The sequence below is a fragment of the Castanea sativa genome, chromosome 10 (assembly GCF_040712315.1).
Source record: "Castanea sativa cultivar Marrone di Chiusa Pesio chromosome 10, ASM4071231v1".
Lineage (NCBI taxonomy): Eukaryota > Viridiplantae > Streptophyta > Magnoliopsida > Fagales > Fagaceae > Castanea > Castanea sativa.
Genome location: NC_134022.1, coordinates 33,423,793 through 33,448,173, shown reverse-complemented (window position 1 = coordinate 33,448,173; position 24,381 = coordinate 33,423,793). Strand labels below are relative to the sequence as shown.

Here is a 24,381-nt window from a genome sequence, read left to right as displayed (position 1 = left end):
CTAATGTGGATATTATATTAACGAGGATCTATTATACATGACAATCACAATTTTTTTAATTTGTATAATAATGATACGGCATACTGACATAGGAAGATATATAAAACAAAAGATTTAACACTAAACTCAAAAGAAAATCCTTCTCAAAAAAAAAAAAAAAAAAAACTCAAAAGAAAAAAATAGCAGTCCAAATATCACACATTCTTGGCGGGAAAAGACTGAAAAAACAAGGAAGAGAATAGTGTAACGGCAGTGGAGGGAGGGAGGCAAGGTTTTGTTTTGTTTTGTTTTTGTTGTTTTGTTTTTGGACAGTAGAGTATTTTGAAAAGCGAAGTAAGGGCATATTCGTCTTTAATCAAGTAATGTCCTTATTTAGCATTTTACGTAAAACCACCGAATCTATTGGCCAAAAAATTCCCCCGACAAAATTTTCCCCAATCTCTCAAACCTCAAATTTCTAAACCCTAGCTCAAAGTCCTTCCGCCACTCTCTCTCTATCTCACAGAGGCACAGGCAGAAATCGAGATGTCGCACTTTGGGAGATCTGGCCCTCCAGACATCAGAGACACCTACTCCCTCCTCGTCCTCAACATCACTTTCCGTATTTGTCCCTCTCTTCCTCTCCAATTTTCAACCCTACCCCTCTTTCTCTCAATCTCTAACGCTCTTTTTTGGCTATAGGTACCACCGCAGACGATCTTTTTCCTCTCTTCGACAAGTACGGCAAGGTCGTCGACGTGTTTATCCCCAGAGACCGAAGGTCCCCTATCTTTCTCTTCTTTCTCTCTCACACACATCTATTTTGTTTGTGTTTGTGTTTGTGTGTTTTTTTTTTAATTTTTTAATTTGGTGTTTTTTTTTTTTGTGATTGATTATAGGACCGGAGAATCGCGAGGTTTCGCTTTCGTTCGATACAAGTACGCGGACGAGGCGCAGAAGGCGGTGGAAAGGCTCGACGGTCAGATTTACTTTCTCAAATCTTGATATCTACGACCATGGTAGAAGCTGGTTTTTATTTATTTAGTTATGTTGTTTTTATTTATTTATTATTTTTCAGGAAAAGTTGTCGATGGCAGAGAGATTATGGTTCAGTTTGCCAAGTATGGCCCAAATGCTGAGCGAATGTAAGTCATCTGAGCTGTTATGGTTGATTTTTATTTCAAATTTTTGGTACCATTCTTTTAATATTGTTTACTGCGTTTTCAAACTTATATGCTTAGGTACTGCGGATGAGTCATTGGGTGGACTTTATGGCAATAGGCTATTAAGATGTTTGTAGTTTAGCTATTAGTTGCATAGTTGCGTGATTCTCGGATTTGGTGCTGTCTAATGGTATATTGTTGGTTTTTTTTTTATTGTCAGTCACAAAGGGAGGATAATAGAGTCATCTTCCAAGACAAAAGGAGGGTCAAGGAGTCGTAGCCCTCGTCCTAGGTGAGGTCCCTTGTCTTGGGAAGTGCTATTAATTTGGGTGTTAAACTGGGCCTATTGACTGGCATTGTAATTTTTATGTAAGTTGGGATTTAACTAGGTTGCAAATGAAAACACAGAGATATGAAGTGATTATCATTTTATTAGAGCTAAGTCTGAATTTTACACATGACCGAATTGAAATGGTCACATGAACACTAATGCATGGCATGCTGCAACCCAAGGACTAGGGCTGCAACCCTTTTTGCAATTATTTAATGAATTTGTTACTTGTAAAAAAACAATGAAAAACACTAATTCAAGGCATTGTGTGTGTGTGTGTGTCTCTCCAATTTGTGAGAAGCACTACAATGTTAGCTTGATTCAGTTGATATTCAGTGTGCTCTAGTATATAGGGATTTTATTGTTGTTCTTTAATTCATTTTGCAGTTTAACTGTATGGTTATGAAATGCACCTTAGGTCTGTTTACATGGTCCTCACAGGTAGTCAGGTTGGCCAGTTTCTAGGGAACCAAGTGGATTAAGTTATATATATATTAGGCTTACGTGATGGATGTGGTTTGCGGGTAAAGGTTTTTACCTGTAGGAGTTAGTTTTAACCAAAAATGGTTCGGACCCCTTTGGTCCTTTGGTTAACAGATGAATAATAGAATGGGGTGATCCATTTTCTGGAAGGGGTAATCTACAAGTAGTTGATGTAGTTCGTTTGGGAACAACTTATTTAGCTGAAACTGAAAACTTTTTGCTGAAATTGCTGTAGATAAAGCTAAAAGCTAGCTGAAATAGTATAGTGAGACCTGTGAATAGTAGCAAAAAGTGCAATGGGATCCATGAATAGTAGCAAAAATAAGCTAAATAGTAAAAAAATCTTGCTTTTTCAGCCAGTGCCAAATGCAACCGTAATTGAAATAGTGGTACTATAGGCTAGAGCCCGTATCTGTATAGGTGTCACAGGGTATAGCTTTTCCACCGCTTATGCATCTGGTTGCTATAATTTTTCAATTTCATGTTCTGACACGACTTTGGTTTCTTTCTATTTTTGTTTGCTCCTGTTGCTTCTGAACATTGCAAACATTCTTATAGAAGGACAACATGGGAATCTTTGATCTATTTATTTATTTGTTTTTTTCCCCTGCTAGATTATTTTAGTCGGTGGAGTGTGTTCTACTTCTATACTGTCTGTTTTCATATGATTGCAGTGATGTCTGTTATCTCCAAAACTTATCAAGCGTAAAGAACATGAATTTGGGCTGGTTTGACACTTATACAGCTGATTGTGCTCTTAAGAACTCTGCATGTGCAAATTGTACCAGATTTGACTTATTGTATAGGAGTGTTGTGAACTAATCTTGCTTGTTGCAATTTACTGTGTCATGTTCATTACGTAGCTACTGATTGAAAACATTTTTGACTTTTCAGACATCGGGATGAACATAGGGACAGGGATTACAGAAGGAGAAGTCGCAGTAGGAGTAGGGAGCGATCTGATCGTGACAGGAATCGTGGGAGGGAAAGAGATCGTCGCCGGAGCAGGAGCCGTAGTGCAAGTCCTGATCATCACAAAGATCGTGGGAGAGGCAGATATGATGATGAGCGGCGTAGTCGAAGCAGGTCCTATGATAGGTATTTTATCACTCATATATTAATGATTTTTAATTAGAAAATTGTGGATTCATGATTTGTTATCTGATGGCAAACGGGAATTTGTCAAATTGCCTTCCTTCTTGACCCAGTCCCAATCCTCGGAGGAGCCTGTCCCCACGTAGGACACCTAGGGATGAAAGTCCTGATGCACACAATCACAATGAAAGCTCTCCTGTACCAAAAACTGCTTCACCAAATGGTCGAGTTGTTGATTCTCGAAGCCCATCTCCACGTAGATCTGATGCTGATGTGAGTTTCTGCACTGAAGTATTTGGAAAATTTTTCCCTTATTATAGTATAGAGGTGTCTTGATTGGAATAATATGTCTTTGGCTAAGCCTTTTTTGGTAATTGTGTTTTTTAGGAATGAAGGAGCAAGCATATTTTGTGATGGGGATATCTTTGGCTCGATGCATTCTCTGTATCTGCTTTAATTATGGAGAAGACATTAGGTTATGCATGCTGTGAGCAACAACTTGAATGCTAGATTTCATCGTCATGGACCTTTTTTTGGAGGTTAAACATTACCTTGTTGGATTCAATGCATTCCTTTACTCTTGTTTGATGGTAGTTTATGTATTCCGAATTCTATAGGTTTGTACCATTTCAAATGTTCCACAATAATTTTTATTGTGTTGTCTAAGAGTTCCTGCCAGTGGGTCATTCCTGAATATAGGTTGACTATTTTTTTGCTTGCTTGCTCTTTTTATTTTATTTCCATCTATTGCTTTCTATCCTTCTCTTGAGTAGTTTCTAAATTTTTTATGAATCTTCAATTTTGATTATTATTTCCTTCTGTTAATGGAATTTCTCATTGTGGATCATATATTGTCCTTATATAGTTGTGTTCGGGAAGGGTGAAATTTTGCTGTTTGCTGTTTGCTGAGATGTGCTAGCTGTGGTGCTGATTTTGCTTCACAGATGGTGGATTGGATATCATGTTCATGCTGGTTGCAATCTACTGTCTCTTACCATTTTTTCTTTGATAATGTCCTGATTGGTAAGAGTTAACACTCTCATTCTGTTTAAGCCCTACAACTGTGGGGATCATGACTTTTAACCTGACCATACTTCTCAAACATTGCTGATTTTAAAAGTTTGGGCTACCAAGGAGTCTAAGTAGCTGTGGTTGCCCAAAGATCGATGCAACTTGCATGCCTTCAATGTAGCTGTTGCGGTTTCATTGAATACTCATTGATTCATTTGGAGTCTTAAGTTTCAGGCAGCTCTTCGTGGCCATGCCTGTGTTGATAGGGATTGGTCCATGTTGGTGACTATGATGCAGTATTATTATAATTAGATAGATACTTGTCACCAGGACATGTTCATTTATGTGAATGATTGTCTTGTTCCCCTTTGCTTTTTCATTTTTCTAATGGTTATCTTCGACAGTAGCTTATAGATGTCCTGTTTGAATGTAGTCTTATTATTAACCACCCTCAAATTGGTTTTTGTTTTACTAAATTCTTTTGGGTCTATGTTCTATTTCTTGTTAGCATGTTCATTGAAAGATGTGGTGAGATCTACCATTAATCATTGTTGACCATTATGCTAAAGGCAGTCAAGTACATATGCCAAATAAATGGAAAAAAGTATTGTTGTGTGAAGAATGATTAAAGTACCGCATTTCTTTCAGTCTTATTGTGTGAGCTAGCCTTTCTTGTCAGATTACACTAGTTAGTCTCCTGCTGTAAGTAAAGGTTATCGACTTGTGCATGGAAGATATGCATTGGTGAATGACATTGGCTAATGCCTAATGGTACCTGGAGGTGCAAATGTTGCCGCTTTAATTTCTAAATAGAATTGTGCTGAAAAGTAAGACTGAAATCCAAGTGGTCAGAGTTGAACATATGAAATGGTATTTTTCCTTTTAGATGCTCTTATTTTTGTCCAAGCTGTGATTCTAGAGTAATTCTTAGGTACTCCCGGAATACGGAGAATGGTGCTCTCTCCTCTCACATTCATGGTGGCGTCCATTCATTAAATTCATGGTAGACCCAATCATGAATGTGAGAGGAGGGAGCACTTAAAGAATTTTCCGTGATTCTAAGCTCCTAGCTTGCCCTATAAGGAGGTTACACCATTTCCCTCTTCTCGGGATTCAGCTTAGGGATTTTAAGTTGCCACTCTTTTTTAACAAAGTGGGCGGTGTTACTGGACCCATGGATCATTGGCTTTGTTGCAGGCTTTCAGCTGTTGATCAAAGATGCTTTGATAGAGTTGATTAGTAGCATGTATCAGTGTGATGACCCTCTATTTTGTTTCCTCTTCGCTTATTGGATTATTGGGGCATTGCATTATTAGAGTTTCACTGATGGTAGAGCTCGAGCTTCCTGACTAGTGTGTGGATATGGGCAGTGTGTTTAATTTGACCGAGCATGGCCGCATAACATTAGTATTTGGTATTAATGCTGTAGCATCATCTCCTTGCTGATCAGAATAATGGATCTTTGAATTTATAATTTTCTTAAAATATTTTATGTGCTAGTGCCCAAAAGATTGTTACTCATTGCGCTTTTTTCAATAATATCGCTTTTTTCAATAATATTACTTTTTCAGCAAGAACATTGCGGATCTCTGTAGCTTATATTTGCTTGCCTCCCTGGATTCTGTATCCAAATGGTTGACCAATTGGATCATGTTTGCAAAGGTGATTCAATGTCATGTACCTCGGGAATTTTGGAGCATCAGTGTGTGTGGTGCGGACTTCTTGATGGATGATATTGATGTTTAAGCGCATCATTGCAATGATTAGTTGTGTGAAGGTTCTATATAGAACAGGCGATTAGTCTTTCGGTGCTGATTTTAAGAACTTAATGACTCTTTTCAAGCGCAAAAAAATTGTTAAAATTGTAGGTGTAAATCACAGCTAGAAAATGATGCCTAAAGCACAATTAGGATCCAATTATAGTTTGATTTAATATTAGCATCTGGTTTGATTCCACTAAACTTACTAACCGAAAGTATAGAAAAATAGGCCACAAGTGAATAATCTCTTGTAACTTTTAAATCAAATGCTGGAATTGAATATTGATGAGCCACAGGTATATGATATGTGATTTACCAAAAAGTATTTGATTAATCGGAATTTACTAGACTCGCAGAAAACGTGTTGTATTTTTTCCTTTTGAACTATACAAAGTGGAATAAAATGTTTTCTTCAAATGCAGAAGCTCGGAAAATCCAAAGTCAAGGATTGTCCCAAATCTAAAGGACCAATAAGTTTGTGGTATAGTGATAGCCAAGTGCGCCATCCACTAACCTCCGCCCAAAGCATTCAAATGGTTAATCTAATTTCGCTGTGAAATGTCTTCAACCTATGTGTAAAAAGCAACATCACAAGCCTTTTAAGTTTTAATAGCTTTGTGGCTGTATTTATCAATCAGAAATTATAACTTGATGAAAAGAAATAAAAGGGGATAGGATTAGGCGCAAAATCAAACTGGTATTTTCCTAGAACTACTACTAGTATGAACATACTTCATTGAGACTTGAGAGTGGCTGCCCCACTAAAATTATAATTATTATGTCGAAAAAGTTGAGTGTAATTTCTTAGCTCGTGATACACACCCCTATGCAGGAATTTATGTTTGTCATGCTCTACCGACCGTTTAGTTCCCATTCATGGATTCTTCCCCAACTCTTTACCTCTCTCAAGGGTGTGTGGTTAGGAATGGATGCTTTCAAACAAACCAATAGAGTTCATATTAAGGGTGTATTTAGATATTGCTTATTTTGCTGAAACTGAAAAATTATTGCTGAAAGTACTGTAGATAAAGGTAAAAATTAGTCAAAATAGTACAGTGGGCTTATGAATAGTGCTAAAAAGTACAGTGGGCACATAAATAGTAGCAAAAATAAGCTGAATAGTGAAATAATTTTAATTTTTAATCTCTACCCAAATGCACACTAAGACAAAGACAGAGAAAGGCTCTTGTATGACACAAACCAATGTGAGTGGAAGTGGTTTCCCTTTTTCTCATCCAACCCTTGAAGAGATTAGCATTTCTATAATGTCTTCGTGAAGAGAAGCACTTATTCACTAACTCTCTTTCCAATTGAAGGTCAAATTGACAATGCTGTAGTGATACTTCACCATGGAAATTTGTGGATGATGTATCATTACTTTGGAAAATGCATGTAAAGATTAGTGAGCTCTTGTTATATAAATATCATGTTCTGCATAACCATATAACATACAAGAAGACACACAAACCATGGCAATCACCCTTGACAGATTAGTTTCCCTTGTTTTACTTGTCCAGTTTGTTCTGTTATGCTCCTCATACAACGTAACATCCGAGTCCACTGAAGAAGCAAATGCTCTTCTCAAATGGAAATCCAGCCTTGAAAATAGTACGCAGCCTGAACTATCTTCATGGACCCTCCTTACTCGAAATGCTACCAACCCGAAACCAAGCACATCTCCCTGCACTTGGTTTGGTATTTCTTGCAATCCTGCCGGAAGTGTCATCAGGATAAACCTCACTAGTTCAGGCTTACAAGGTATGCTCCACGAATTTCCATTTTCATCTTTACCCAATCTTGCATATATTGATCTCTTTGACAATGTACTCTTTGGTACTATCCCACCTCAAATTAGTAACCTTTCCAAGCTCATATATCTTGATTTGTCCTATAATAAGTTGTCAGGGTCAGTCCCACCAGAAATTGGTCACCTAACAAAGCTTGAGTTCTTGCACCTTGTTAATAATCAATTTAGCGGTTCAATTCCTCAAGAATTAGGTAAGCTTAAGTCTCTTACAAGGCTTGCATTGTATATCAACGCTCTAGAAGGTCCCATTCCCGCTTCTTTGGGTAATTTGAGCAATCTGGCCATTTTGTATCTTTTTGACAATCAAATTTCTGGTTCTATTCCTCCTGAACTTGGAAATCTCTCCAATTTGGTTGTACTCCAAATGGATATAAACCGTCTAATAGGTCCCATCCCATCAACTTTTGGAAACTTAATCAAGCTAACCGAGTTGTACATGTCCGAAAACCAACTTTCTGGTCCCATTCCTCCAGAATTAGGAAACTTGAGGTCCTTGTTAAAGTTAAGACTTGGCATAAACAATCTTTTTGGTTCAATCCCAACATCATTTGGTGATCTAAAAAATCTCTCCCTTCTTGAACTTTATGATAATCGGCTTTCTGGCAGTATCCCAAAAGAGATAGGAAACTTAAAGTCTCTTGTTAATCTAGAGTTGAGTGAGAATCTATTAACTGGTTCTGTTCCTTCTTCAATTGGTAATTTGAGCAAATTGGAGACTTTATTCCTTCGTGACAACCAGTTTTCTGGCACTATTCCTGAAGAGATTGAAAATCTCTTTTTGGTTGTGTTGGAATTGGACACAAACAACTTCACTGGTTTTCTACCCCAGAATATTTGCCGAGGTGGAGTACTTCAAAATTTTACTGTAAGTAACAACCACCTCATAGGCTCAATCTCCAAAGGCTTGAGAAACTGCACATCCTTACTTAGAGTCCGTCTTGATGGAAACCAATTCACTGGAAATATATCTGAAGATTTTGGTGTTTATCCACACTTGAATTTCATTGACCTAAGCAAAAATAGCTTTTATGGTGAAATTTCACATAACTGGGGAAGGTGTCAGAAACTAACAACTTTACTTCTAGCACAGAACAATGTTACTGGTAGCATACCATCTGAGATTGGAAATTCAACTCAATTACATGTACTTGATCTATCTATGAATCATTTAGTTAGGGAGATTCCAAAGGAAATTGGAAAGTTGACTTTTTTGGTGAAACTTATGCTGAATGAAAATAAACTTTCCAGTGGTATACCACAAGAACTTGGGTCATTGACAGACCTTGAGTACCTTGACATATCTTCAAACAAACTGAACAAGTCACTTCCTGGAAATCTAGATGAACTCTTGAAGCTGAACTACTTGAATTTGAGCTGCAACAGGTTTAGCCAAGAAATTCCAGTTGAGTTGGGGAAATTAATTCATTTGTCCCAACTAGATTTGAGTCATAACTCATTAAGTGGAGAGATACCATGGCAAATCAGCACCTTGGAGAGTTTGGAGAAGCTTAATCTCTCTCACAATAATCTTTCTGGTTCCATTCCAACATCATTTGCAAGAATGCGTGGCTTGTTGTACATTGACATCTCTTATAATGAATTGCATGGTCCTATTCCTGATAGCAAAGCATTTAAAGAAGCTCCATTAGAGGCATTAGAAGGGAACAAAGGCTTGTGTGGTGATGTTAGAGGACTACAGTCATGCAAACTCTCCTCTACTCATATCTCAAAAGGATCCCACAAAGTCGTAATTTATATCATTTACCCTCTTTTAGGAGCACTTTCACTTCTGCTTGCTTTCTTTGGAATTTTCTTGATTTTGAAAAGAAGAAAAAATGAGTGGCAAACAAAACAAAGAGATGTGAACAACAAAGAATTGTTTATGATATCAACCTTTGATGGAAAAATATTGTATGAAGAAATCATAAAAGCAACTAATGCTTTTGATGCCATACATTGTATTGGGGAAGGAGGAAATGGAAGCGTTTACAAAGCAAAGCTTCCATCAGGTGATGTTGTAGCTGTGAAGAAGCTTCACTCGTCACCACCTGATGGTGTGACAACTTATCCCAAGGAGTTTTTGAATGAGATAAGGGCATTGACAGAGATAAGACATCGAAACATTGTGAAACTTTATGGTTTCTGTTCACATCCACGACACTCATTTCTAATTTACAAGTACCTAGAAAGGGGTAGCTTAGCTGCAATCTTGAGCAAAGAAGAAGAAGCCAGAGGATTGGATTGGAGTAAGAGGTTGAATATCATCAAAACTGTGTCTCATGCCTTGTGTTACATGCACCATGACATCTCCCCTCCAATTATTCATCGAGACATATCAAGCAATAACATTTTGCTTGATGGTGAATATGAGGCTCATATTTCAGACTTCGGCACTGCAAAGCTTCTAAAGCCAGATTCATCTAATTGGACTGCCCTTGCAGGAACATACGGATACATAGCACCTGGTAATAATTATAGTTTGCTTGTCCCCTAAATATTCATAGAACTTTAGTACAGTATATATGGTAATAATTGGTCTCTTATTCTCTTTTGTTTTTATTTTTCCTCCTATTTTGACAGAGCTTGCTTATACAATGGAGGTGACTGAGAAATGTGATGTGTATAGTTTTGGAGTGTTAACACTAGAAGTGATCAAAGGAGAGCACCCGGGTGATTTCATTTCTCGTCTATCGTCTCCATCAGCTATGGAAGAAGTAGAGCTGAAGGACGTATTGGACCAGCGCCTTCCACATCCCTCGAGTCATTTTGAGGATGAATTGTTTAACAACTTAAAGTTTGCAACTGCTTGCTTGAATGCCAATCCACAATCTAGGCCAACCATGCAAGTGATTTCTAAGAGATTATAAACCCAGAGTGCCTCCTATAAGGCATTGAACCTTCAGTTACGCTAGGATTAGTAAATAACATGTAAAGGCCCAAAATGCTGAGCACTACAATTGCCCTTACTAAATAAGTAAATACATGCTTTCTAAATCATCCCTTTGCTTAAAATATCTTGATCAAATTATAATATATGCCCTTAAAGTTTGGAGTATTTATCATTTGCCCCTCTAAATTTTAAAATTGGATCTGCACCCCTAATGTTAAATAGGATTGCATTTAAGCCATTCTATTTATGCGTTAATGTGGTTCAAGCTACATTGTTTTGTCCATATAAGAGAAAAACATAAATATTTAACAATTTTTTCTTTTTCCCTTTTCTCTAGTAGTCAACGTCAAGAATTTCTTCTTACATTAATCAAGCATAGTAGGGTCCTATCAAAAAAAAAAAAAAAAAATCAAGCATAGTAGGGAAATACATTTCTCAGAATCAAATTAGCTAATTAAGCAAAACCTCTCAAAAACCCATTGCCTTTGAGAGATATATATTTTCTTTTTATGGGAAGATCAACGTTTTCATTAATAGCCAATGAAAAATATTACAGCACCCCAACTTTAAAGAGAAAAATCTATAGCCGTTTAAGTAGTGATTGATTTGTTTCTAAAATACGAAACCAGTCTTATTTGGTCTATTTTGGTCTATTTGGTTATTCGGTCCATTTTGGTCCACTTCAGTCCATTTCGGTCTAATTCGGCCACTTTGCCCTATTTGGGTCCGTTTTGGTGGTCCATTTTGCCTTTTAATTATTAAGCCAAAACTAAATCTGTTGGTACTTTTTACTTTTTTGGAACAGATCTAGTCATTCCTCTTGAAAAACCCCTTGCCTTGCACTTCTCCTCAACATTGAACCTAGCAAACCCAAGATCATTGTCTAAGGCCTCAGTTGGGGCAACAAACTATTCTACCAGCGATGTTGCTACCCAACGATGACTGCTTAAGCTGTTAATATTGGGTTCACCCTCGCGGATCACAGGTTTAGAAGTTTAATCGGGAAGATAACACCATAATTTTACACCTTTAAGAAACACACACATATTATCGGCCTAAATATTGTTATTATTAGGGTTTAGACCCAATTTAAAAATAGTTGTAATGGGATGAGTGACATACGGACATCATTGATTTGAACGGTGGAAAATAGAAAATAATTAGGTAGGAAAAAAAAGAAAAAAGAAATGCTTCTTTTCCCCCTTTTTTAGTGGATGTGGTTAGATATGGCAGAGAGGAAATCTGGATTGTGAGCTCAAATTGTTAGCCACAAGATCTTGGGTTGATGAGGGATACATATCTATTATGGTAGGCTACATATTGGAATTGTGAGATCAAGTTATGGAATTGGGTCAGTTTAGGCCACGGGTACAAAGCTGAGTCCTCCCTCACCCCTGAGCATAGTGGAGATGACGTGGCATGAACAGCCAAGGTCTTGACATGACAGATGTCGTGTTAGTTGACGTGGCAATGATATGGCACTACTATGAACTAGGCATTGTAAAAGGTTTTGTGTTGATGTGGCTGCTAATTAACGTGGTAATCAGGCTAATGTGGCGTTCTCAAGTAACGACATGTGACAATCAATGTTGGTTGGTTGTATGGGAATGGGAGCGCTTAAAGACGACTAGCCTTATCAAGTAATGACACGAGAAAATCAATGTTGGTGTATGTGAGTGCGTAAAGGTGAGTGGCCAGTGCTGCAATTCATGTGGAAAAATGCTAAGATCGCAAAAATTTACATAAATTTTGTCACAATTCGTTAAGTTGTATAAGTTTTTATAGTCCTAATATTGGTTGTGCTTGTGAGCAAATGTAACGTGCCAATGGCGCGTTAAGGCACATGATTTGACTTGCAAAAAGTTGTGGTAGCAGATGAGAGTGCATGAACCCTCGAATTGTGGTGTTGTTTAGATAGACAGGCCTATTTGATGATGTAAAACTGAGTTTGGCGATCATTTAGGACAAAAAAAATATTGGTAGTGGTGTGTGAAGGGCTAGGACCATCCAATAAGGACGTGCGGGGATGTTTTTAAAGAGCATTTGTTGTGTTGCTTAGGTAGAGAAAAACACTAAAAAGATTCTTAGTGAGTGTTTGGTTGTGTTGTTTAAATAACAGTTTTCGTTATTTAAACAACACATGTATTTTCACAATATTTTTTTACCTACATATATTTCCACAGCACTTAAACGTTACAAGGACAACATTACCAAATGGTGGCTTTAATAGCAAGAAAATAAAGGAGAAAGAGAAAAAAGTTATGGACAAAATTTAACTACAAAATTAATTGTAGCCTCAGACTACAACTTTACTCAATAAATAAAAGTTATTACATATTTTGAAAATCTAACTGTTGAATTGCATGTTCTTTACTTTCTTAATACACATGTCAAATTTTGTGTCAATCGAATATTATTTACTATATGATCTATAAGTTTATATTTTATGCATAATTTTAAACTACAAAAACTTGCAATTTAAACAATTTATTGATGATTAGTTATTTATTTTTAATTTTCTAAAAATTTTGCAAGTATGAAGGTTATAAGAAAAAGATGTAATCTAATGGTGGATTTGTCAAAATTTACTTCCAATAAAAAGATATTAGCTTCGTTTAGTTTGCGATTGCGTTTGGAGAGTACGTCTGGGGGCCTTTTTTTTTTCAAGTCCAGCGCCTATTGCACTGTTTTTGGGACATGAACAGTGCAATCAAACCAATGAACAGTAAATTCATTAATGAATAGTAAACAATTTTTTTTTTTTTTAGTTTTCAGCAAAATAAGCAGTATCCAAACGCACACATTGAGTAAGGTTGTAACCTTAAGTTATAACCAATTTTGTAGTTAAATTTTTTCTAAAAGTTATTGAATATAAAGTATGTATTGTTTGTACACAAGACATGGGTAGATATACAAGGCACAAAGAGAATTACAGTGGAAATTGTTGAGCTAAATGCTTCCGTTGTTTTAGGGAAAAACATTATTTTAGTCCCTACATTTTGGGATTATAGTAAATTTTTGTCTCTATATTTTGGTAGTAGTCATTAGTCAATTTAGTCTTCATTATTTTTAATTTGCAGTCAATTCGGTCCCTACCATTAACTCGTTAGCAAAAAATGACAATATAACTAACGGATTGTATAATTAGCACACTTGAGCTGACGTGGCTAATAAAAAAAATCAACTACTATTTAAAAAAGCCATGTCAGCATTTTCGCATTTGAATTAAAAAATTTGAAGACAAAAAATTTAATTTCTCAATTCTAAAAGGAAAAATAAAATGATTTAAAAAGAAAAATGAAACACTCTAGAACCGAAGAAATTGGATCCCTTTAGATCTACTTTAGAATTTGTATTTTGTACCTTTACATCTATTCATCTCTAGAACTATTTAGAGATCAGGTGACTTTATAATTTACTTTGGAATTTGTAACTTTGTCATTTGTTATCATGTTTGATATCACGAAGGAAATGTAGGAGGTAAACGGAGAGATAAAAAAGTGGAGATTTGCAATGACAGCTCGAGTCCCTGAGATCACAATTTGGCAATGATGAACCTCAAGAGTAAATCGGCGTCGATCTCAAGCATAATTTTAGCAGCTCGGTCTTATCTGCATAAGCTTCTCCTCAAGCACATCAAATCCACCACTACCATTAAATATTTACTGTTTCTTTCCAGATATTTTTCTTTGGGATTCTATTTATGTGTGTAAATTATATTTTTCCATTTTGTGTTTTGAGTTTGGGAGATTCAAAATTTTTGTAGATCTGCGAAAAAAAAAGGGGTTGGTTCGACAACGGTGGCCCATGGCTAGGGTACCATCAACTATGTATAGATTTTGTAGTTTTCTCAGCAAAATTTTGAAGATCTACATTTATTGTTGTGTTTGGTTTGCTAGAAAATGAAAGAAAAGAAAATGACATCTTCGTTGTTGTTAATGGCTTATATCCAGATTTGGTCCCCGACCTTCTTGTGAATTTCTCTTTAATTTGCCAATACCATTCACTTAAGCAACTGTTTGGTTACCAAGACAAGGTGGTGGTGCTAGATCATTGGTGTAGGAAGAGAACAATGGTTTTAAATGTGTTTGGCAACCAAAAAAACTAAAAGAAAAAAAAAATTGCAAGTTAACTTAATTTTTTTATTCATTTTTTTCTTTTTAATTTTCTGATGTGGATTTGTTATTAAGCTGATGTGGCTTTTTAAAATAGTAATTGAAAATTTATATTCTTACTTTATTAGCTATGTTAGCTTCCATTAGCCATGTATGTATTTTCTATTAATGAGTTAACAGTAAAGATAAAATTGACTGCAAGTTGAAAAAAATAAGGACTAAATTGACTGTTACTAAATTAGTAAAATGTAAGGACTATATTTACTGTTACTAAAAAGTAGGGAGTAAATTTATTGAGATCCCAAAATGTAAGGACTCAAATAGTATTTTGCCATGGTCTTAAATTAAGGTTTTTTTTTTTTTAAAGAGTTTCAACCTATGACGTCCGCTCCTAATGATAGTTCTTTATCATCAAACCAAGACTCCAATTAATTTTTGGTATAGGCAGAGATTGAATACCATATCTCTTATACAATCATCATTGCAAGTGTTTAGTTGGAAAAATTAAAAAAATAATAATAAATAGATGGTAAAAAAAATATTATTATTATTTTTTAGAAAAATACAAAAAAATAATGTGAGGAAATAAAATAATTGTTTTAGGAGAAATAATTTTTTTTTATATTTATTATTATAATAGATACACAAATTCAAATTAATAAATTTTTAGTTTATTCATTAATACTTTTTATAATATTCATTTAAAAATTCAAGCTCATAATTCAGTGTATTATTATCTCAAATAAATTAATCAACCATTTATGTAATTTAAATTATATCAAATTATTTGTAAAAAAAAAAAAATTCAACTATATATAGTCTATCAAATTATCGAAAAATGAGATTTTTTTTTTTTTTTTTTTTTTTTTGCGTTGTTAAGGTGCAGAAACAAGCTAATAAGAGAAAAGAAAAGGTAAATAGGAATACGAAACTTAAAGATTTTTTTTGTTTGAGATAAACTTACTAGACTTTTAATTTTTAATTAATCATTAGAGGTAAAACAGTTACTACAAAAAAAACGTTCTATAGCCGTGTTTTAAAAACGCGGCTATAGCTTAGAAAAAAGTGGCTATAGCCCGATTTGGCCTATAGCTGCGTTTTTTTAGGCCGCGTTTTCAACTGTGGCCTCAAATCCGTAACTATAGGGCTGAGGGGTCTATGGCCACATTTTTTTAAACGCGGCTATAGGACCGGCCCAATGGCCACGTTTTTATAAACGTGGCTATAGCACATACTCTAGCCACATTTTTTAAACGTGGCTATAAATCCTCAACCTATAGCTGCATTTAAAAAACGCGGCTATAGACCCTTATATATATATATATATATATATTTTTTTTTTAAATTTTGATTACCAAAAATTAATTTTCGGTAATCAAAATTAAAAAAAAAAAATTAAAATTAAAATTTTTAAAATTAATGCTTTCAAAATTTAAAATTTTAATTTTAATTAAATTAAGAAATTCAAAACCACAATACGTACCCAGCAAATTCAAATTCAGACAAAAACCCAGAAAATTTCAAAATTAATCAAACACAACATGCCCACAATACAAACACAACATGCTCTAAAATACAAGAAAACAGTGCAAGAACACAAACAGAACATCTCCTTCAACAAAAGTACAAGCTCAAAAATACAAAAATCCCTATAACAGAAACAGGTCCAAAAAGAGTCCATATGCTCAAACCCAAAATTAATCAAAGCACAATCAAACAAAAGAAAATAATTTTTGGCCATGGGTTAGAGAAAAATAAAGCAAACAGAGGTAATTTTTTGAGGCACTTTAGCTTCATTGATTTAAAATTTTCAAGTCTATACCAAAGAGAGACTTAACCTTCAAATCTACTACAAAGAGAGACAAAGTTAAAGGAAACAAAAATGAACAAAACTCAAAGAACAATGAACAAAACCTCATATTTTCACAAACCCATTCATACAGTATCAGTTGGAAAAAGGGATTAACAGTGTGGGTCAGCACTTTTTGGATCTCCAGCAACATAGATCGATGACAACATGCACATATGAGAGAGAGATTGAGAGAGTTGTAAGATTTTGGAATGAGAGAGCTTTTTTTTGAATGACTGAGAGAATTGCCATTTTTTCTTTTGACGAGAGGGAGTGTCTAAGATTTCTTAATTTGAAATCTTCGGACTTTTTTTTTTTTTTTTTGGGACAGCTTACTATATGCCATAGAATATTTTAGGAATATTCTATGGCATATTCTATTTTTTTTTTACGCTGAAGTCGGTCAGTCAACTTAGTAGTTTTTTTTTTTTTTTTGGTAACATTTTGGAATATGCCATAGAATATTCTATGGCATATTCCATTTTTTTGTTTACGCTGAAGTCGGTCATTCAGCTAGTTTAGTTTTTTTTTTTTTTTTTTTTTTTTAATTTTATGGAACATTTTGGAATATGCCATAGAATATTCTATGGCATATTCCATTTTTGTTTACGCTGAAAGAAACCCATCTGGGTTTTTTTTCCTATAGCCACGTTTTTAAAAACCCAGATGGCTATAGGTTTAAAAACGTGGCTATAGGTCCTCCTTTAAATAAGTATATATATATTTGGCTGGACCTATAGCCACGTTTATAAAACGTGGCTATAGGTCCTCCTTTAAAAATCTATATATTTTGTTGGACTTATAGTCACGTTTTTAAAACGTGGCTATAGGTCCGCCTTAAAAAATATATATATATATATGGCTAGACCTATAGCCACGTTTATGACCATGGCTATAGATTTAACCTATAGCTGCGTTTTAAAAACGTGGCTAAAACTACTTACAAACGTGGCTATAGACTTAACTCATTGTCGCGTTTTAAAAAAGCAGCTATAGGTTAAGTCTATAGCCGCATTTCTTAAAAACGTGGCTATAGATCCGCCCAGTCTTCTTTCTTGAGTCAAGGCCGGTCAAAAAACTCAATCTACTCTCACTTTAAATATGGACTTCCATCCTCCCACTTTCCGTCAAACAAAAAGCAAAGTAGGGTAAATGGCATTTTCTCCTTCACAATTTTATATTGGGCGATTGAAAATACCGGTTCAAATCTTGTTAGGTATTATAGTTCATTATCCACCAACTTAAAAAATTGCTTATGTTTATTTTTTTTTTTTTTCAGAGAGTTCTAACCTATGGCGCCCATTTTTTGAGAGAGTACCAACCTCGTACACCAATCAGTTTTTGGTGTACGAGGGGATTGAATCTCAGATCTCTTATACAACCATCAGAGATTTTACCAGTTGAGCAAACTGGAACCTACAAAAAAAAAATTGCTTATGTTCAAGGTATGTTGATTCCTATTAAAAAAAAAAAAATGAGAGAGAGAGAGAAGGTATGTTGATTAAATGAAGAGTGATGTTAAGGATGTTATACATTTCACTACTTAAATCTTATAAATTGATTTCTATCTTTTTGTTTTCAAAAAAAGTAATTGATATTTATCTTGATTCTAAAATTAAAAAAAAAAAATCTTATAAATTGATGTATCACCAATCACATACATTATATTTAGGAGTTTGTAATGGAAATTAATAGAATGGATTGAATAGAAAATAATATAAAGGAATTAAATAGTTATCTCTCTCTTATTTAAATATTTGAAAGGAATGGAAAGTAACATTATTTAGGAGTTTTTTTTTCTTTTCTCCTTCTAGGTAACATTATTTAGTAGTTGAATGGAACTAAATGAAAATTAATTATTGTACAATAATATTACTATTATGTCCCCTTTTTCATTTTTTAAAATAAAAATTGTGGTATAAGCATTTTAAAAATGAATCAAAAGAATATTTTTTTTTAAAAATTCATTCCAGATCCCTCGTATTTTCTCTCCCAAATAAACTGGTAAAGGTAAATCACATATGGGTTCTTGTATGGATAAAATTTAGGTGTCTAGTGACATTGAATTTTAAATGCCTAGTGACATTGAATTTACTTGTCTTTAGAAAAAAAATAACACTATTTTATTATATTAGTCAATGCAATTAGATGTTTGACTTTAATTGGGAAACATAATGTATTACATATAAGATACTGTACTTAAATTTTACCCTTCTTCTATGGTCACATCTCAAACAAGCTTGTTGTGAAAATCTTATAACATATTTACAACAATTTAAGGTGTTAGTCTACCAAAAGTCAAAAGAAAATTAAAAAAAAAATTTATACCTAGGCCCACAATAACTCAAAACACGATTGTTGTGAACATATTGTGATATTTTGTTCTATCCATAAAATTTCTCTACAAATATTTATTTATTAATTGTTCAAGTGACACCAATTACTACATTCATTTTTTTGGCATAAGTTTGTACGTTTTTGTATTAAAATTTGTAATCGTTTTAGCATTTTCTTTATTTAAAAAAAAAAAGACTTCTAGGCAAGTATAATTAAATGGATTAATTATTCAATATTTCTAAAATACAACGATATGGTACTATTCCCTCACATGAATTGTAGGTTCTACTAACTAAGCTCATACTAAAATCCATCATTTATATAAAATATGGGAGCAAGAAATCACTATATTCCAGGAGAACTAGTATCCAAATGTATAATAATTTTAATACGTTTTTGAGCTATAATAATTTTAATTTAATTTTTTTTAAGTAGTTAATATTCCAGAAAATGTTTACTTTCTGCGCAGATTTGCAGAAAATTCTAAGAAAAGTACATTTTTTTTATGCCATGTGTTGTGCTATGGCTGGAAAACGTTGAAGGCATGATTAATTATCACATCATATTCATGCATGTCCAACCAAGGAGAGAGCTTCTCTAAGTCAATGTACTTAAGTAAGGTATTTTTAATAAATTTAGATATCAATTAAATAATATTTTATAATTTTCTATTTTATAAAATTCATTCTGCTTATTTTTTAGATGAAATCTTACTAATTAAGTTTTTGTATTCAAATTTTGCTAACACTTCCTTTTTCAATTGAAAATATGATTAATCCCCTTAATTTTTTTGTGACATAGTTTGAATTTAGGTAGCTAGGGTTTTGTGAAGTTTAATTTAGAAAAACTTCTTCCACAAAAGTAATAGTTTTGTTAATAAAATTCTTAGATGATTTTGGGGAAAAATCTAGTATTTTTATATAATTCACCATGTCAATTGATTTGTAATTTTTTTAAAAACTTTTAATCCTTAAAATAAATCCAAACCATAAACATCAATAAAAAAAAAAAAATATCTACGATAATAAATTATAATATGTGTCAATAAAATAAACTTTGAAGTATAGAACAATAAAATCCAATTCATTAAAGTTGCTATATATTGTAAATTTGTAATTTCACTTAACAATATAGAATCGCTCATCAGTACCCTTATTCTTTACAAGTATAAGGATATATAGATTTACATAAAATTAAATTAACAATAGAACGCACACAAACTTATTTAATTTAAATGTGGCCCATAAAATAAGTTTAGAAGTAAGAGAGGATGTAAGTGATTTAAATCCTATCATGCAAATATAGGGTTTTTATTTATTCATGTAGATTTTGGATTTCATGCATCTTATCGTATGCTCATACATTTTTGGAAATTAAACATGTTTTAATTTCTTCTGCATCATATAAAATATGAAAAGCCAAAAATATTTTTTGTTTAGTTTGATTAATTCATTCACATAATTTAGATCTAGGGTGGGATTTTGATCGTGCATCTTTGAGTCAAGGATTTTCATGCATCACATAATACGTCAAGGATTTTCATACATCACATAATAGCTTAGGCGGTATATTTCCGAAGATCTTGCTGTTGGAGACTTTTAGGCTTGTAAACTTATGCCACTTTCCCCAATTTATGACAGTTCACCATACAAGTTATTGTCACTCAGATCAATATAGTTCAAGTTTGGATAAAATCTAAAGTCTTCAGTTATATTTCCTGTTAGTTGGTTTCCATCAAACCTAACTCTGACTAAGCTAGTGCAGTTTTTCAAGCTTCTTGGGATAGGACCTATAAAATGGTTATTTATGGCTCCCATATATTCAAGTGATCCAGCTTGGCATATATGTTGAGGTAGATGGCCAATAAAATTGTTATAGCCTAGTTGCTGACTTATGAAATTGGTAAGATTGTTTATTTCAAGTGGAAGGGAACTGGTTAGTTTGTTCATTAACAAGATTAATTCAGTAACGGTGAGCTTGGTTAAATTTCCAATAGAGGTTGAAATTGATCCCGAAAGTTGGTTGTCAGATAGATCAAGCATAGACAAGCTAGCCATCATTCCTATGGAAGAAGGGATTGCACCACACAGACTATTAGATGCTAACTAAACAGTACTGAGATGTTTAAGCAATCCTAATTCCTCTGGGAGGGAGCCATTTAGTTTGTTCATCATCAAACTTAAATAGGTTAGTTTGGTCAAGTTTCCAATAGTCATTGGAATCGATCCAGAAGGTTTGTTTTCAGTAAGAACGAGCCTAGACAAGTTGGCCATCTGTCCAATAATGGTTGGAATTGATCCAGAAAGTTTGTTTTCGTAGAGCAATGGTTCGGCCAAGTTGGACATATTTCCTATGGAAGCAGAGATGGGACCTGAGAGATTATTTTCATCTAAATCAAGGGAAACTCTAAACTAGAGCCCTCAATGATCCTATTTCCTAAGGGATGGAAACATTTAGAAGATTACCAAAAAAAAAGAAAAAAGGAAGACTTTGAAGACTTGTCCGCAGGGCCGGCCCTAGGCCTAGGCCATTTGGGCCATGGCCTAAGGCTGCCTAACATAGAAAGGCCCCAAATTAAATGAGGGCAGTAAATATATATATTTTTTTCTAATTAAAAAAAGAGTGAGTTATTTGCACATCTATTTTTATCATATATATATGCCTTATAAATTGATATGCCATTGATCACAAAAAATAATTCAATACTCATTTATTCTTTTATTGAAATATCACATCAATTTGTAAGTTCTATATAGTAAAATTTGTACTAATTTTAGCATCTTGTCCACACACAAAAAAATTATAAATTAATAGAAATACAACACAATCACCAATTCACCATTAAGTGAATGAAAAATGCTAAAACTAATACAAATTTTATGACAACAAACTTACAAACTAATATGGCAGGAATATAATTTGTGTCACTCAAACAATATAATAAATGATTGCTTTGAATAACTTTTTTTTTATTGGTGACACGTCAGTTTGTAAAACCTACATAGTAAATATCATTAGCTCACTTTGGGTGAATTAGTCTCATTAATCAGTAAGAATTAAAAATAGATTTGAAACAAATAAAAAAATATAATATAAAAAAACTAAATATTATTTAAGTGATATTTAGATATAAAAATGCCCTATAAAATTTTCACTTTACGCCTCAAACTATTTTAGGCCAGTCCTGTTTGTAAGTAGTCCTATTTCAGGTGGAATTCTTGATAATTGCCGGGTAAAACAAAGATAGAAGAGTTTAGAAAAGTTACCAATGGTTAGAGCATCCACAACAGACGTGTAAAAAAAAAATGCCATTTTGCCACACTAAAGACCTACTTTATTATTTTACCACATTATTTTACAACATCTCATTTATCAAATGTTTTATAATTCAATTCTATACATTAAAATAATATTTACTACATATTAAAATAATATATTATATCTCCTCCCCGTTATCATCAACAAAATCAACAACATCTACGGCACAACCACCAGCCACCAATATCCACTGCCGCAATAACACCTCTACTGCAAACCAACCACCACAATTACTCACCAATATCAGATCAACCCAAATTGCAGCCAAAAAAAAAAAAAAAACCCACAACCAGAGAGAGGCAGAGTGAAAGGCGAACAGAAAGGAGAAGGAAGAGGGTGAGATCGACGGCGGCCTTGGTGAACCCACTTTCAAGCTCACACCGTCAAGCACCACCATCGATGAACCCATCTACCACCATCCCCGCGCTAGCAAAAACGCTCTGTTCCATTGTTCCACGCACTTGCTTCTTGGGTCCAACACTTGACTGACTGGTCCCGACGACGGCCCTCTTCGGCTCAGGTTTCTACTCCTGTTCTTTATAGGTGCCACCATCAATGAACCCAAGAGAGAGATTCACCACCATGGATCCGAAATAGATAGCCAATATTCACAAACCCATCTACCACCATCGATGAATCCGAAGCTGCAGCCACGGCCGCCGATTTCGACGAAGTTGCGGCTGCCTTTCCTCCTCTCTTGGCCGCCGCTGCCGCCTTCTTCTTGCTCATGTCCGATTGTAAGAAGAGGAAGAACACGGGTTGGGAACTTGGGAGAGAGAGACAGATTCTGAGAAGAGAGAGAGAAAAAAAAATCAAATAAAGAAATTAGAGGAGAGAGAAAAGTCTAATAAAATATTAGTTTTTGGTTTTACCATTTGTGTTCGTACCGTGGCAAATTTGCCACGGTACGGACATAAATGGTATAATTTTGGCACATATACAACGTCTGATGGGAGGTGTTTTTTGTGTTTGGTGTTGCAAATGTGCCAAATATTTGGCATTTGGCATATTTGCAACATCTGATAATGATGCTCTTAAAGTAATAGTTCCAAGAAGACTATTGTAAGCCAAGTTGAGATGGGTGAGCTTGGAAATGTTACCAATCTAGTGGGGAATAGTTCCATAAAGCGAATTATGTGATAGATCAATAGTAAGGAGGTTGGGAAAGGATGAGAAACTTAAAGCGTACCTCTCAAACCAAGATTCGAAAGGTTTAGATGGGTAAGACTTCCCAGCTCATCGCAAGTTCCAACCCAATTGCATGGTTGGCCTCCTCCACCCCAAGAAAATAGGAGAGATTGGCTTTCAACTTAGAGTCCAAATCTCCTGTCTCACTTTTTCTATTTTACTCTATGCTCCACTAATAAAAACTTGTCACATGTCCAACTTTCTTAATTAATTAATAATTTTATGTTTTTCTTATTTTATTAACTAAAATAAAAAAAAAATAAAACCCAACACATCCCCCAACCACAACCACCGACCTTCACTAGCAGCACTATCAAGAGATCACCGGCGTCATCAACGCCGCTAGTTACAGCCATCCACCGCCACCTTTGTTTTCAAATCTATAACTTTATTAGTTTTGTGACCTCTTGCTATTGGGTACCCTATATCCATGACCACCTCTTTGTCTTCAAATCTATGCTTGGTTACCCACCGTCTTATTTTAGGTAATAGAATTAGTAAATCATAAAATTAGAATTTAATTAAGAAGATTGAACATGTGACAAGTTTTTATTAGTGGAGTACTCAACTACTTGCTTTCCATTTAAGAAGCGCTTCTGCTTCCGTCCATTCTTTTCCTGCTACTTCATCTCTAATAGAAACAGCAGCCACAAAAGAAGATGCGGAGAAAGCAGCAAAATAGGACAGACAAAGGAAACCAACACAACAATCCGGAAACTGTGGATAGCTTTTTATGTAAGGAAGCCATGACTCCAGCCTTTTATGGAAGATTTTTGGCAACAGGCATCGGAATTTATAGAAGGAAATGAAATCTTACCTTACGTCCTCCAATATGCAATAATGCAAATCTTTGGAAAACTTTTTTGAGTCTTGCCCTTCACTGGTCTGGATTTGAAGAGTCTTACGATATTAGGTACATTCGGGGCCCTTCCATGCTCAAACCATTGGAACTAAATTCGGCGGGAAGCTTTGTCTAATAAAGTCTTTTACTCAAGGAAAAAAAATCATAGCTGGTTTGAAAAGTCTAAGATATTGGGTTGTGAGCTGTGACCATT

At 34.4% G+C, this 24,381-nt stretch overlaps 2 protein-coding genes across 5 annotated transcripts; both read left to right on the top strand.

Moving 5' to 3' along the window:
• Positions 1-399: 399 nt before the first annotated feature.
• On the top strand, positions 400-4,578 carry LOC142613009 (uncharacterized). Of its 4 annotated transcripts, XR_012840218.1 has the most exons (9): positions 400-601; positions 682-760; positions 879-958; positions 1,058-1,124; positions 1,363-1,434; positions 2,851-3,054; positions 3,165-3,324; positions 3,439-3,590; positions 3,917-4,578. XR_012840218.1 is itself a non-coding variant. In XM_075785189.1 (8 exons), the coding sequence occupies exons 1-8, from the start codon at positions 526-528 to the stop codon at positions 3,442-3,444; spliced, it is 744 nt and encodes a 247-aa protein (XP_075641304.1). In that variant the 5' UTR covers positions 400-525; the 3' UTR covers positions 3,445-3,806. The 4 variants fall into 4 exon arrangements, 2 of the variants coding, with proteins under 2 accessions (XP_075641304.1, XP_075641305.1); XR_012840219.1 differs by lacking the exon at positions 1,363-1,434; XM_075785189.1 differs by lacking the exon at positions 3,917-4,578 and having other exon boundaries at positions 3,439-3,806.
• Positions 4,579-7,291: 2,713 nt separating this feature from the next.
• LOC142614215 (uncharacterized) lies at positions 7,292-10,586 on the top strand. The gene is made up of 3 exons (XM_075786779.1): positions 7,292-7,981; positions 8,060-10,094; positions 10,210-10,586. The coding sequence occupies exons 1-3, from the start codon at positions 7,292-7,294 to the stop codon at positions 10,494-10,496; spliced, it is 3,012 nt and encodes a 1,003-aa protein (XP_075642894.1). The 3' UTR covers positions 10,497-10,586.
• The last annotated feature ends 13,795 nt before the right edge of the window (positions 10,587-24,381 follow it).